Source organism: Cyprinus carpio, chromosome A18, assembly GCF_018340385.1.
Source record: "Cyprinus carpio isolate SPL01 chromosome A18, ASM1834038v1, whole genome shotgun sequence".
Taxonomy (NCBI): Eukaryota; Metazoa; Chordata; class Actinopteri; order Cypriniformes; family Cyprinidae; genus Cyprinus; species Cyprinus carpio.
The window spans coordinates 29,407,934-29,424,630 of NC_056589.1; the positions used below are offsets into that span (position 1 = coordinate 29,407,934).

Here is a 16,697-nt window from a genome sequence, read left to right on the forward strand (position 1 = left end):
TGAAAATCTCCCAGATCAAGACGAAACACTGACAGGCCTTGTTTTCTGGAGTCTGTAATTGGTTGTTTTGTTCCAGGTGCGCTTGTGCATCGCCGTAGCTTTTTCATAGTCATTAACTTTTAAATGAACACCCATATGTAGTAATTAACTGCTGACAGCTTCATTTCCTCTCGGCATTTGAGACCCAAACACAAACGCTTCGTCCGCTGACCTTGAGTCAGTTTGTGCTGTAATACTTCATCTGGATCATATTTATACTGAAGTCAGAATGTGTTGTGTTGAGATTAAAGGTCAGTATTCAATCATGTAATAACGTTCATCAATAAACCTGTCAAAGTCGTATTATTAATTATTGTTTCTTTATCATCTGCGTTCAGGCGAGGGTTATGAGCTGGTAACACAACAAAAGGACATGCATGGAGTCATTTTACTGACGAACCTGTGATTGATTGATTTGGTTTTGTTTTTCTCATTTAACTGAACAAAATTCAGTAGCAAATCATGAAATAACATATAAATATTAGATGAAAAATAAATAAAAAATTGAGAATTAGAAATGATTTAAAATTAGAAGTGCTGCCTTAGCAACTAACTGAAATATGTTACCGAGTTTAACTTTTAAATTTAAATAAATACAAAAATAAAACTAAAAAAAAAGACCAAAGCAGAAAAATTACTAGAATCTAACCTAAAATTCAATTTAAAAATATTAGTTAATACTATAGAAATAAAACTAAAATACCAAATATTAATACCAAAATACTAATAAAAAATACTAATGCTAGGAAAAAAATACACTAGTTTTGCATTGTAAATAGTGTTAAAGAAATTCATATGCAGAAAATAAAATGTCAATATTAGATATTTTTTATTTAATGAATCTAAAAAGAAATAAATATTTAACATTAACATTAATATTTAAAATTAATAAAGCTAAAAAAAAATGCTTTTTTTATTTTATTTTTTTTTAAATTGAACAGTTTTTTAAATGTCTTTTATAGACGAACTTCACCTCTTTTTTGGGGGGTTGTGTATTTTCTGTGAGGCTCATTAATAAGTGGGTTTAATCCCGACGGCCTCCTACATCTTCATTAACCTGATCTTGTGGAAGACGCTTCTAATCCGCTTCAAGAAACTCCTGCTGAAGCAGTTTGTGATGGTGTTTACAAACTTATTAATATTACACGCTTCCCATCAGCCAGCGTTTACCATCATAATACATCATAATACATCTGTGTGGTCTAGAATAGATGACGGTGGAATTGTGTCACTCTGTTTGGTTCTAGAACACGCTAATTAAGGAGGCTTTGGAACGCTGTGTAATTAACAGTGAAAGCAGTAATTGTTCTACCTGCAGTTTGTCTAAAACTGTATATAAAGCTGAATTTAAAGGGATGCGTTGAGTCTGACGTAGTTTTCGGATCATGATCTGTGACTGAAGGCTCTTTCCCTGCTTGCAAATCTCTTTATAAATGCAAACACACACACACGTGTTGTGTGAGAGAACGTCTCTGTGAGCCGGCATCTCAGCTGATGCTTCCACCACAATTAGTGTCTATTCAGGGCCTGACAAATTTGCATTTCCGTCACGCCCAGCGTCACACAAACCCTTCCTTCTGTTTATATCCTGAAAACACACTTTCATTTGGTCCTCGTGCTTCTCGAGGTGTGAGAGCATGCAGATGAGGCCGGAGGTGTGATTTGGGCTCTGACCTTTGACCCTGGGCTGGTCGATGCGGTCTGCAGTCACATCGGACACTGGTGCTTTCCTCAGCTGTGTGTCATGGTTTATGTAATCGGGTTGTTTTCTCTGAAGCATAACACTAATTGCTCTGTTTGTGTCTCTGCAAAATGGGAATCTCCTTGTCTGCGTTTGTGCATTATTGGAGCTCAGTTTTCATTTTTCTAGATTCCATTTTAATGGTTAAATTTAAATCAAATTTTAGTAATCAAAAAGCATGTCTAAGTAAATTAAATCATGAAACTTACACAGTTTAACATCTATTTACTAGTTTAACCTAAATATAATATTTAGGCCATATGAAATGTTTTTTTTCCACCAAAAAAAAATTTTTTTTCTGGATTTATTTTTATCTGAGCTTTTTTATTATTTACATTTTTCTGAATTCCATATTCCTAAATTTTCCATTTTAATTTTTTTGGATTCTATTTCACTGCTTAAATTACATTTTAGTAATCAAAAACATAACATGTCTAATTAATATAAAAATGAAACATTTACAATTTAACAAAACAAAAATTTAATTTCTAGGCCCATATCAAATTTTCTTTCCTGAAATTCATTTTTAATTTTTCTGGATTCCATTTTAATGGTAAAATAAAATTTTAGTTATCAAAAAGCATGTCTAAGTAAATTAAATCATGAAACATTTACAACTGAACAATTTATTAAAATTAAATATTTAGGCCATAAGAAATCAGTTTTATTTTTCCCCCAAATTTTCCATTTTATTTTTATTTTTTATTTTTTGGATTCTATTTCAGTGCTTAAATAAAATTGTATTTATCAAAAACGTGTCTAATTAGCATAAAAAATGAAAAGGTTACAATTTAACAAAACAAAAATGACATTTTTAGGGCCATATAAAATTTTCTTTATTTTTTTTTCCTGAAATTAATTTTTAATTTTTCTGGATTCCATTTCAATGGTAAAATTGCATTTTAGTAATCAAAAAGCATTTCTAATTAAATGAAATCATGAAATTCCAATTTACTAAAAGTTTAATCAAAATATAATATTGAGAACCATATGAAATGTAATTTTTTTCCATTTTAATTTTTATGGATTTTTTTAACTTCATTTTATTTTATATATTATTTTAAGTTTTCTAAATTCCATTTTAATGGTTACATTAAATTGTAGCAATCAGAAAGCATGTCTAAGTAAATTAAATCATGAAACTTAAACAATTTATTAAAAGTTTGACAAAATTATATTTTTAGGGCCATATGTAATCAGTCTTATATTTTTTCCCCCAAATGGAAATTAATGGTTTAATCAAAAGTAAATCAAAAAGCATGTCTAATTAAGTAAATTCATAAACTTTGAACAAATTAAAAATTGAGAATAAACATTTTCTCAGCAGTCTTTAGAGCTTCAGTATTCACAGACACTAATGATTGAGCAAACAGCCATACTTTTGATTTATTCTTCCTAAATATGCCAAATTCTGTGTTATACAGTAAATTCCATTTCTATGACTGGGTTCTGCGATCCTGTCCACGTTTTCTGCTCTTCATTACATGCATCCTCGCGGCTCTTCTGTGTTTTCTTCTGCGTGTCGTGTGCAGTGCTCTTACATTAGCTGTACATCATGTCTTGAGTTTAGCAGGGTGCTCGACCTTGGAGACAAAAACTCCATCAGCCTGTGAGCGGCTCGCTTACACACACACACACACACACACACACACACCCCGTATCACACCACTGACGTCAGCATGTGTTATTACCCCCCCCCACCCCCATGCGTCACGAAATGAGAAATACACCACACAAACTCCAATCTCGTGCGGGTTTATCACAAATCCTCTCGGGGCAAACTGAACTAAAAACATGATCTGGGGGTTTGAGACGAACCGAAACACACATTCAGCCTGACCATTTCTGACCTCTGACCCCTCTGTATAGCATAAATAAAGGTTAAACTAAATATATATGTCTTACAGAAATCTAGAAATCTACATAAAAAAACAAAAAAAAAAAAATGTTTGTAATACCATAATGTATTCAATTCAATAATTAAATTGTATGATTATTATTACTATGTCTATATATATAAAAATCTCAAAATGTATATTTAGTTGTGTTATGTAGGTCAGCACATGCACGCACACACACACACACACACACACACACACACACACACACACACATATATTAACCAAAATACCAATCAAATTTAAAAATTGGACAGCTAAGCCTCTTCTCATTGACTAATGTCTTAAAAAATTTAAAATAAGAGCCATACATAACCAAATATGTTTAATGAGATCTTTTTATGTTATCAAAATACATAATTTTACATATTTATGACTATTATTATTATGTTTTATAGGCCTGTTATTTATTGTATTTGTTACTGTCAAAATGCTAAAATAGTATGTACAGAATTTTTGTAAGGATGCGTGAGCCTTGGGGGGGCTCTGGTGTAACACTGGGGCCGTGTGTGTGTGTGTGTGTGTGTGTGTAAACAGTCCAATCTGAATCCCCCCGGGGCGAAGACTGCCTCGTCCGGTTTGACTTTGTGAAATATCAAGGGTCTGGGAGTCGGGGAGAACATGTTTCCTGCACTAGTTGTCGTGGTGGATTTGCATATTCTCGTTGACATTCAGCCTTGGCGTCCACGCGACCCTCACCAAACGCCTGCAGAGATCTCACTGTGAGCACCACGAGGGGCCCCGGGCTCCTGGGAGCCTCACCAGCACTGAGATGCTGTTCTTTTGACCCCTTCCTGCTCTTTTGTTAGAGCTGAAACTGAAATAGAGCTGTGATGATGCTTCATAAGGCATCTTTACCCAGCCCTGTTAAAGCTGCTCTGTGCCTGGTCAAAATACTGTGTAAAGACACAATAAAAGCCTGCTCTGACCCACCTCGGCCCCTAATATAAAAGCATTAAGCTGTATTTGCATCTGCAATATAAAATGTATATAAATGCATTGATGCCACCTCTGAGCAGCATTAAACAGTCACATAATTCCACTTCAGAAGTGCAAATTTATCAATACAACTCATCCTCACTGAAGATCCTCAAAACCATCTCTGTTTGCTTTATCACTACACGGCTCTTATTGTGCACGTTTAACATGTTTAGCAGGATATTAATGATTCTACAACAACAGATGATGACTGATTCTGTGAAGCTCCAAAACAGACAAGTAGATATAAAAAGCTCGTAAAAAAATGAAAAACTTTTTATCATACGATTTTGACTTTTCTTCTCAGAATTGCAAGTTTGCATCTCGCAGTTGAAAGTTATAAAGTCTGAGTATTCTAAGTTTACATATCGCAAATTTGACTTTTTTCCTCTGAATTCTCAGATTACTGTATGTCTCGCAATTTTAACGTTTTTCTCAGAATTCTGAGATTCCACAAGTTTATTTTTGCAATTTTGACTTTTGAATTCTTTTGAATATACTCTTAATTCTGAGATTAATATATATCTTGCAATTCTGACGTTTTCTGAGTATTCTAAGTTTATTTATTAATTAAAGGTTTCTTTTTGTATTCCGTGGTGAAAACAAGCTTTCATAGGAAGGTAATAATACTAAGTAATAGTATTAGTTCATCTGATTTACCTTTTTAAATGTTTTCCAGACCACTGCACTGTATTTTAAATCTGCTGAATGCATATGAAAACATATATTTTTTGTATCGTTCATAAATTGATTTGAAAATTGCCAGTTATCTTTTATGTTCCACAGATGGAAGTTTGAAATGACACGATGGTGAGTAAATGATGACAGGATTTATATTTTGGGGTGAACTATTCCTTTAAAAATGTGCCTGAGTAAGAGGTCTGAATCATTCCCTGATCCCAGGAGCATTGCTGTGCTTCTTAAAAAAGACTTTGTGATCTCTTGCTGAAAAAAAACTTCAATTCATATGCATTCGTGACTCATATTGAGAGTTTTACTAAGCAATTACATGATTCCTGCTGCTCTTGAGAAAAAACGAAATTAAAGGAGGATTCATTCTCTGAAATATATATATATATATAATCCATATGCTGCTCTTTTGAACAGACATTCAGCTGCAGGCTTATATGTTAAAGATCAGCTCAGGATGCAGACGCTTACTTTGTTAATTAGGTTAATTCACTCCACAATATCACAAAATTAAGTGACATATTTTGCAATAAACCGCATCAATCTGCACATCTCGAAAGATTGAGAATTTCAGTCTGCTCATTTTCACATATGTATAATTTTTGTTTGAAGAACTGTAGAAGGACATTTTTGTCTGCAAGGTTTGTTAGGGTAAAAAGAGCTTCAGAACAGTGAACAAACAAACATTATGGTACATTAAGGATGGTTGGTTTTAGATGGTTGTTGAAAAGCACATTATATAGTGTTTGTTTTGTTTTTTTGCATGTAGGTTTGTTATGATAACAAAGTGAAAGTTTCATTAGTTAAGTATGGTTGACACATCAGATTTTGTGCTGTAGTTGCATTCCATCTAAAGCATTTAATAACTTGATGATTCCAGTGAGTCTTGGCACTAAAGCCTTCGAGCGTCGCCTCATTCTGCTGATTCAAAAATCCAGCGTTTTCCTTACATTGCACACACATATGACCCGCTTCTCGTGTGCATACTCTGACATGTTTCTGGTTTAGCATGCACTGGTCTGTCTTTGTGAATTTCCTCTGCAGATGATGGCCTTACTGTCACAGACATGTTACTCACTGAGACATTGAGGCTTGGAGACACAAGAGAGCTCCTCTTCCTCTCTCTCTGTCGCACATGTACTCTGGAATCATCTCACATCATTTGTATTTAGTTTTTAGCAGTGTAGTGCATTTAGGGTCGGCCATTATAGACTAAAATGCATTTAGTTTTGGCCAGTTTTGACTTAAATACAGTTAAGGTTTGTCATTTTAGATCAACATGCATTTAAGGTTTGCCATTATAGATCAACATGCATTTAGGGTTAGCCATTATAGACCAAAATGCATGCAGTTTTGGTTATTTTCAATCACAATGCATTTAGGGTTGGCCAGTTTTGACTAAAATACATTTAAGCTCTGCCATTATAGAATAAAATGCATTTAGGGTTGGCTGTTTTACACTAAAATGCATTTAGGGTTCCCCATTTTTGACTAAAAAACATTGATCATAAAACATTTAGGGTTGGCCAGTATAGACCGAAATCAAGAGTAATGCTGTTATAATGGTAAACATCAATCACAATATAGTTATTTTTGCTTCAAATTCAATCTTAATATGTGATATTTAATATTTGTATAACCATGTGGCCCTATTTTTGATAATCTGGTGAATCTGAAGCGGTTAGACCCAACCCAGAAGACATTTATCATAATATAATACAGCTTCACATTATGCAAAAGCTTGTATCACAAACAAAAGACTGAAGTATGTGTTTTACAGCATAAAAGGTTGACAGATTTCTACCACCACACAACATATTCTGTCCAATTATGATAATTATGCTGTTTTTCTTACTTTAATTCAGTCCTTATGCATCTTTCTGGTGGTCATGCATCTGCCAAAAAGAGCATAATTAGATTTATTATGTTTAAGCCAGCAGGTATATGTGCTGTGTATTAATGTGTAGCTGTGAGCACATGATGCTGTTTTGTTAGAGAATGTGTCGGTGTGAGTGGGCGGGTGTGAATATGATTAAGATGTGACAAGATTGGTTCTGAAAACTGTCAATTATCTTTGCTCCTGTCCTTGCTGTGTTTTCTGTGTGCTGCTGAAATAGAACCGAGGGCTCAGTGGTGACAGAATCCCAAAAAGGCGTCTCGCCTCTCTTGCAGACCTGGAGGGGAAGAGCGCTTCAAGGGTTTCATGATATTTTCACCTACAGTAGGAACTCAAATGAGGCTTTGAAGGAGTGTAAGTGTGTATGTTGTGTTGTGTTAAATTTTTAATTTGTAAGTTTAGTATGGAAGTTTAGTTTGGAGTGAAATTAATTTGTTGAGTCGTATGGTATGGATTCATTTTATTTGAGAGCTGGCGATCAGACGGTTGAGCATTGACGCAATGTGGCAGCTGCCAATGGGAGAGCAGAGACGCTCATGTGATACAGATGCATACTGCTATAGCAAAGCAATTAACAGTTAAGTAAATACAGACTTCAGAGTTGCATGGTTTGCAGTGTTGTTGGATACTGGAATAATTGAAATATTTAAAATGATAGTTCACCCAAAAATGAAAATGTGCTGAAAATGTCCTCACCCTCAGGCCATCCAAGATGTTCATTCAGTGAAAAGGTCCATCATTTAGGGTTATATCATATTTGTTTAAACAGTGCTTGATCTGTGCAGATTTCTCTCCTGATTCAGACCAGAACACTTTTTCACTGGAGGAAGTGTTATTATGGATTATAGACTCTATGTATTTTAGATAAAAGCGTCTTTAATTCTGGATTTGTTTCATCTTTTGTCTTCTCCAGATGTTCACTGATGGACTGGAGTGCTGTGGATTACTTGTGGATTATTGTGATGTTTTTATCAGTTGTTTGGACTCTCATTCTGACGGCACCCATTCACTGCAGAGCATCCATTGCTGAGACACTGATGCAATGCTACATTTCTACAAATCTGATGAAGAAACTAATTCATCTACATCTTGGATGGCTTGAGAGTGAGGACAATTTTCAGCACATTGCCATTTTTGGGTGGACTATTACTTTAATTGTATTTTAGTGCATCTATTTTTTAAGTGTCTTTGTCTTGTGGGGTCTTATATAATATAGCACGACTGAAATCTAGCGTGACTGGGAAACACCCCTTTATGCTCTATTCCCGAAACTCAAGCTCAACCCTTGGCTGTAGGGTACACTCATCCTCATCTACTATGAATGCCACACTGATCTCTCTGTCGCAGGCCGCTGAGTTAGAGCTAAACTGTCTGTGTTTACATAACCAGTCCCTTAGACTGATGCAGCCATGGCAACTGATGCATTGCATGTTGGATGGCAGCTCCTGTAATCTGCGAAGTCAAGAATGACCCAGACGTGAGATTCTGGTCACGTGTGTGCGAGAGGCACTTTGATGTGACTTTCTTCCCACACAACACTAACACCTCCAGGCATCCTGTCAGATAGATGGACTGGCCTGTCGTACTGCTTTGCTAGAGATGGGACTCTGGCCTGTTTGCTGACTCTCTCAGAGGAAAGGAGTTGTGTGGATGGTGTGGAATCAACTGTGATTTTAGTTCAGAGGAAATCCAGTATTTTCAGGTGAAACAGTGGAAGTGAATGCTGTCCAGAATATCAGGTATTCTTTCCTTTAACTAGAGAAGTCAAAAGCTGAAACACATCCAGCATTAAGATGTTTTAACTCAAATCCATAGAGTCTATATTCCATAATAACACTTCCTCCAGTGAAAAAAGTGTTCTGGTGTGAATCAGGAGAGAAATCTGCACAGATCAAGCAGCGTTTAAACAGCTCTAAACAAATATGTGTCTGGATTTTGTTGTGAGAGACGACAGGAGATGCACTTTTTCACTGCAGGAAGTGTTATTATGGATTATGGACTCTATGTATTTGAGTTAAAAACGTCTTAATGCTGGATGTGTTTCAGCTTTAGTCTTCTCCAGATGTTAACTGATGGACTGGAGTGCTGTGGATTACTTGTGGATTATTGTGATGTTTTTATCAGCTGTTTGGACTCTCATTCTGACGGCACCCATTCACTGCAGAGCATCTATTGCTGAGACACTGATGCAGTGCTACATTTCTCCAAATCTGATGAAGAAACAAACTCATCCTAATCTTGAATGGCCTTAGGGTGAGCACATTTTCAGCAAATTTAAATTTTTTGTTGAAACTGAAGACTTGAGAATTTTTGAGCAAATGTATGTGACATTTCCACAGCTCTTGTTAAAACAGGCCACATGCTCATTGCATGCTGTGCTTGTGAAATCAATGATATTTACCTTGTAAATATGTAAATGAGAATGTGTAAACTCTTTAATGACTAACCTGGTGTAAAGTATGTACAGTGCGGAACAGGATAACCCAGGATTGTGTCAACCCAAAGTTAAAAACCATCTAAAAGTGTGAAAAGCCCAAGAGAAGTCAACGCCCACAGTGACACATCTGATCTTCTCCTTCATTAGAGCCCTTCACTTTGCCTTCTCTCTGTTTACTGCTTCTTTTCGTCCCTCCTCGTGTCCCTGTGTCACCCGGCTTTGCCCTGTCAACGCTCCTACAGGCCCTCGCCCTGATTGTCCACAGGAAGTCGGCTGAAAGAGAATTTTCCGCTATTCGCATCCCATTTAGTCACAGCCAGCATTCTTGCGATCCCTTGAAGCCACTGATAATAGAAAGGGGTAAGAGAGGAAGGATAGCGCATACATGACAGAAAAAGAAAAGATGAAGGATGCAGGATGGGGAGGAAGAAAGAGAGAGAGAATGAGATCATCACAGGCTAGTCTAGACCAGTCCTTTGCTGGATTGCATAACTCTCCTTCTGCTGCTCGCAGGATGCTGCGTTTATTCACAGGTAATTAATGGGCATCTCCATGGAGACTGAATTGTGCTTTAGGCATCGTGTGTGGACCATTTTTTCTCTCTTGCTGTTACATCCTCCCGTTTATAGGACATGAATTTATCATTACTCATCCACTGGATGAGCCTGCAACGGTAAACAAGTTGTAGAGAGGCAGGATGTGTTCCAATCAAAGCTCTTCAATTTCAGAAATTACTTTCAAAATGTTACAACGTTTCAACATCCCAATGAGCAAAACAAACAGAACAAAACCTGTTAAAGAAACCAAAAACAATCACCCCCGAAATGATGCTGTTGTGTTTGACAAAAAGTCATGCATGTTTGGACCAAACAAGGGTGAATAAAGGAATGAATTTTCACTCGGGATGAACAATTGCTTTAATCGTCATTTACACCCTCATAAATGTTGTTTACGTCTGTCGGCATCCATTAGGTGAATGAAGGACGTGATGGATTTGTTCTGTCATATTTTCAGCACCTGAACAGCTGCTGTTCTTTCGCCGGAGAGCATGTGCACAGCAGAGGTCACGGCTGCGCTCCTCTGCTCTGTGCACTGAACCGTGTGGAGATGATTCTGCCTTGCTGTGATGGATTTTTAGATGCAGCTCTGTACTGGGCTGGTGGAAGCCTGCTTGTTTATGCAACATCAGCTTTAAATGACATTTGGATTAGAATTATAAAAATGTGGGACGGGATTGAAATCTCAAGTTTTCACTAAAGTGGGAGTTTGTTGAATGGATGTGGCTGACATGGAAGGAAATGTGCTCTACATGCATCATTGAAACAATTAAAACACTAAGTATATACTAGGGTGACCATACGTCCTCAGATTTCTTAATTGCCTAATATTTCCGGGCTTTGTTTTCCTATTGACGCACTCTCTCCAGTCTTCATACATTATATGTACGTGTATTTCTATTGCTTTGACCGTTCCCTGTAGCTCCCGCCTCTTCGCACGCCACGATTGGTCGATTATGTTCAATGCCTGCATGCTGTTGGTCAAACTACTTTCTAGTCATTGCCTTCAGCAAGCATGAAAACAATAGGAAAAGAAAGCCAAAATCCAGACATTTTAGGCAATTTAGACATGTCCGGGAGAAAGAAGACAAACGGTCACTCCAGTATATAATAATTAGAAGAAAACAAGTCTCATCTGAATAGTGCTTTAGTTTATTTCGAATTCAGCGCTGTTGACTTCACAATTTATTTATTTTTTCAACCTTTATTTGTATAGCTCTTTATACAATACTGATTGTGTCAAAGCAGCTTTAAAGAGTCAAACAGGAAAATAGTTTGTCAATAATGCAAGAGGACAATAACAATGACAATTTTTCCAGCTGAAGTCAGTTCATTGATGATTCAGTGATGTCATCATCCAGTTCAGTTCTCGTCCAATAGTGTGTGTGCAATCAGTCAAGCGTCCCCAACTAAGCAAGCCAAAGGAACCAAAACTCCATCGGTGACAGAAAGGAAGAAAAAAAACTTTGGGAGAAACCAGGCTCACTCTGGGACCAGTTCTCCTTTGGCCAGATGAAACCAGCATGATGTGGTTTAATTCCAGGCTGCAGCACAGGTCAGATTGAGCAGAGGACTTGTCTAGTTCCCGTGGTCTTGTGCCGATGGCCGTCAAGGGGAATTTGTCTCTAGTTGACATGGTCTCCGCTGACATTCAGGGCTGTAGAGGTCATCTCTAATTGCTGGTCCACCATCTGGTCTGGATAATAAGTCAACATTTGACTGACTCTCCTCATCCTACTAACCTCAACGGCAAACCCTCAGAGCAGTCTCTGCTTTAACACAGACACTGAAACAGCTGTGGCCTTACTGAGCATGCAACCATGTTGTTTTATTATATAAAGGATGCATGCATGCTTGCTCCCATGTACACATCACGTAGCCCATGAGAGCTGCAAAATGTTTGATAGTCTGGCCAGAGCTGCTGGCTGTTAACTGGATGATGATGATGAGGTTTATCGACGTCCTGTGAAGTCATGCATACAGGATCCAAAATGAACTTTTTACCACGCTTGCCAGTGGCAGATGAAATTTACCGTCCATAAATGATTTTCATGGGCCATGGGACTGTAATTTGCATTATGTTAAGGACAAATTGTTTTGTTTTTGTTTTTAGTTATGACAATGGCATTATTTAGTTTTATTTTTTGTTATTTGTGGCATACAGCATCACAATGCAATAGGTCAAAATGATCACATTTCCACATTTCTACTATTTTTAACCTTTATTTTCTTGCCAAAGCCAAATATTTACTTGCATTTGGTGAGTGTTTATTCTGATGCATATTATATATGCCAAAACAGACATTTGGTTTGCCTCTGATTTAAAAAAGCATGCCTAATTAGGACATGTGTCACCTTATTACTGTAAACAGAACATTTTTGTCTGTTGACATGCATGCAAATGGATAATATGAGTAATATCAGAGCTCTTGCCACCAGAAAAACCCTGAAGAGCTCCAAATGCAGACTTTTCAGGTTATGGAGCATAGATAAATGTGTATGTGGTAGTGTTTGCCCTCAGCGAGAGTGACTGAACAGTTTGTTAGTGGAGCAGATCGGGAATGATTCAGTCCCGGGGGGGTGGTTGTGTCAGAGAGAGAGAAAGTGAGAAAGAGACAAAAATAGAGACATTATCACGATGCACAGAGATGTATGATTTTTTAATCATCTGGTGTTGATTAATTTTGGGGTAATGGAGGCTGTATTTATATCATGCATTTAATGAGTTTCCACATTTACATGCCTTTGGAAGATGCTTTATCTGATGTGGCTTACATTGCATTCAAGATATATTGTATCTATATAGATAATTATTCCTCCTTTAAATGTTCTTTTCTAAAATAGCCAAATGCTTACATACACTCAGAATGTCTTCCAGTTTTGTGGACATTCAAACAAAGACCAGTCAGCTGGCTACACAGCATTTGACCACTGGATTTACAAAAATCAGTTCAGGTTTAAGAAGTGTTTCAACTTTGCATCAACTACTGATGAACACATTAATTAAAGGTCATTTAATCATGTTTTACTGTGTCTTTGGAAGGCTTTTGCCTTTCAAACACATTAAAATGCACAAATTTGTGTTATTTCTTATTTGCATGTAATGCAACCGTTCCCTCTTTCACCTAATATATTTATTGAACATTTATTGAATTAGTACACGTGTAAACAAAGAGCATAGCTAAAATATTTTAAAGTGTTCATAAACCTTACATTTGACTTGATTAATGTAGAATACACGTTTGACTGTAAAATATGTCTCATCTCTGTGCCGTTTCTTTATTATTGCATATGATAATCCATGTGGAGGTGATGCTGACATCTTTATACGCATGGATGATAATCTCTGGGATTAGAGTTTTGCCCTTTTCCAAATAAACTAAAACGTTGGCGACGTTTTCCTTTGATATGAATGTTGAATTTCATTGCGCACATTTACTTTCTCACAGGATTTTCTAGCCCTCCAGATGGATGGAATTATCTATAGCATAATTCTGGGTGCGTCTCAATCAGCTCCCTTGTTCACTAGTCAGGGCACTGATCAGGGAGTCGGTCTCAATCGTGAAATCCTCCCAGTGCACTGGAACGTTCGCTCCCAGAAAAATCACACAATGCACCAGAAAAACTAGGGAGCATCGGAGCTCACTATGCTCCCTTACTGGAAATAACGTCACATTTCTAAAGCGTAAAACATAAATCACAAGAGCCAACTCAATAAATATAATGACATGCTACAGAACATTGCTACATGCTATCCCGAAGAGATCCTCTGCCTTTGCACAGACAGCCTTCTCATTTAAAACCATTAAACAATGGAATCAGCTCCCAGACAGTCTAAAGTTGTCTGTAGATCTGAATAATTTCTCTCAAAACTTAAAGAAACACATCCTCGATAACCAGCTGTGTCAGCATCAGCACACTTAAAGTTTACAAATGTAATATTGAAGTAAATGTTTTTGACTATGTTGTATACATTTTAGGTTGTGATGTTTTTTTTGATTAGCTTTTCATTTAAACATCTGATTAGTTTTAAATGATCATTGTTTAATTAATATTGCATGTATCTGTTAGTGCTACTGACAGTTATTTGTAATGTAACGTTTTAATATTGTATGCACCAGCCCGGGACTGCAAATGGAAATTAGCATTTGCTAACTCTGGTACAAAACATCTTTTCGTAAGATTAATGGATTTTGTACATTGTCCCTGACAAATAAACGAATTAAATAAAATAAAATAAATTTGAAAAGACAACATAATTCGTATATTTCAACAAACGCACATCGCTAGACAGGTAACGAACACATTTATTTAACATTCAAAATTAATATTCGTCTGAAATGTTGTAAAAACATGTAACAGAACGATGTTTAAAGAGAATAAAAAATAATATCAAAAAGAGATCGGTCCTTTCTGTTGTTTATTAATTCAAGTGGTGACATTCTACTATGTTGTCCGTTGACGCTGTACGTAGTCATGTGACTGGAATTCGAGCGATCACCGTCAGGTAACTTTCCAGTGACCGAATTCGTGTACACTATCTACTGAATATTCACGAGCTCGGGATCTAATCGAGACGCACCCTCTGAATCTTTTGGCTTGCCATACAAGCACTAGCTGTTAACGGCGAGCGCGCGCGCTTAATCCGGCGGTACGTGGGATTGGGCGGGAAGAGTCGGCTGAGGAAACACGGGATTGGGTGAATGGAAGAGTCAAACCGCTGCTGTGACTCAGAAGAGGAGATGAATCCACTTCGCTTCACTTCACTTTACCTCAGCTGAACGCCGGACGGAGTTTCTGATCGGCGCTCGCGGAGAAACAGACCGTACTATTGACCTAACTGGACGTTCTGGACAAATAACAGGGATATTAAGGAACAATACACTATTTAACGATGGCTTTCATGGTGAAACACGTAGTCGGCGGTCAGCTGAAGAACCTGACAGGAGGTCTGAAGGAAGATAAATCTGACGGAGACAAATCCGACGCCGCGGCTAAAGGAATGACCCAAGAAGAGTTAGAGCAGTACCAGCAACAGCTGGAGGAGGAAAAGTAAGACAGACCTTCCTTACCCGCCCGACTCTCTTCTCAGAGATGTGTAGATGTGGTGATGTTATTGCCAGGTGAACGTTAGGCGCGCTTGGAGAGGCGCGCGCATTTTTCGCGCCTCGCTGGATATTTTCGCGCGCGCGCGCAGCTGCTCGTTTCGCTCTGGGAGATTCCTGCTCGGTCAGATATTAATAATTCTCCAAACTGTGCAGAGTCCAACGGAATTGCGTGTGTAAATTAGATTTTTACCAGACGAGGTTGCTTCAGACTTACCAAGTAAATTCTGCTTTAGTGTAGATTTGTTAAAACGGCATAATTAATCAACTCTGATAATTGGATTCGAATCGAGTGTACTGTGCTTAATCTTGTAAACCGAGATACAAAAGATGACAAAAACGTACTGTACCATAGTACATTGATATTATTCAATTATATTGGTATTTAAGGCACTCTAAGAATGTCCAAGAATCATATTTCCATTGTAGTGAAATACAGAGTCAGTTCTCTGCTGTGTGCTACATTTAAATCTGCTTATTCTTTAAGTATACCTCAGGTAAAATGTTTTTAATTAGTATTTAACTCCAATTTCATTCGAACCCCAATCTGACTTCTATGAAAACCCTCTTGTTTATGGCTCACGATATGAAAAAAAACTAAATAAGAGGCGTTGCTTCAGACTTATCCGGTAAATTCTGCTTTAGTGTTTTGTTAATTGTTTATTCTAAACTTTATCAATTAATCAACTCTGATGATTAGATTCCAGTGTATTATAACGGTTCTTAAGCATGTAAACCGATATACAAAAGATGATAAACCCTTACTGTACCGTAGTACACTGATATTATATGGCGTGAATTTAATGTAACATGGTATTTGTAAGGTACTTCATTGTACACGTCCACATTGATATTATATGGTATGAATGATACCATGATTCATGCCCAAAAATCATATTTCCATTGTATTGAAATACAAAGGTACTCTTCATTCAAATCTACTCATTCTGTAAAATGATTTTAATTAGTATTCTACTCCAATTTCATTCAAACTCCAATCTGGTCATCTCTTGTTTATGGCTCACAATATGGGAAAAACCGAAATGTGAGGCGGTTAGAATCATCATATCATGATAGCATTTCTTGTGTTCTTCACACGCTTTGTCTTCAGATATCATCAGCTCCTAAAGGATAGACAGCCAATGCATGAACAGGTGGCTGTGTTGACGCGGTTTGCATAACTGCCATATTTGGAGAATTCAGATTTCACAGACTTCAAATGGCTGTGCTGAGCTCATCCGCATGCTGTAATCCAACTCATGTCCTCCGAGAGCAGATCTTACGTGCTGAGACACCCACGTGAACAGCTAGTTTAAGACTGCTGACTTTGACGGGAGTCATGTGTTTAATTTCTT

The 16,697-nt window shown here is 37.1% G+C and overlaps 1 protein-coding gene across 1 annotated transcript in view; it reads left to right on the forward strand.

Moving 5' to 3' along the window:
• The first annotated feature begins 14,788 nt into the window (after nucleotides 1–14,788).
• Nucleotides 14,789–16,697, forward strand: part of LOC109066919 (complexin-3-like) — a 4,770-nt gene continuing 2,861 nt past the window's right edge. Inside the window, exon 1 of the mRNA XM_042775762.1 lies at nucleotides 14,789–15,289. Coding sequence (XP_042631696.1) covers nucleotides 15,132–15,289 — 158 coding nt within the window. The 5' untranslated portion in view covers nucleotides 14,789–15,131. The remainder of the gene's footprint in view (nucleotides 15,290–16,697) is intronic.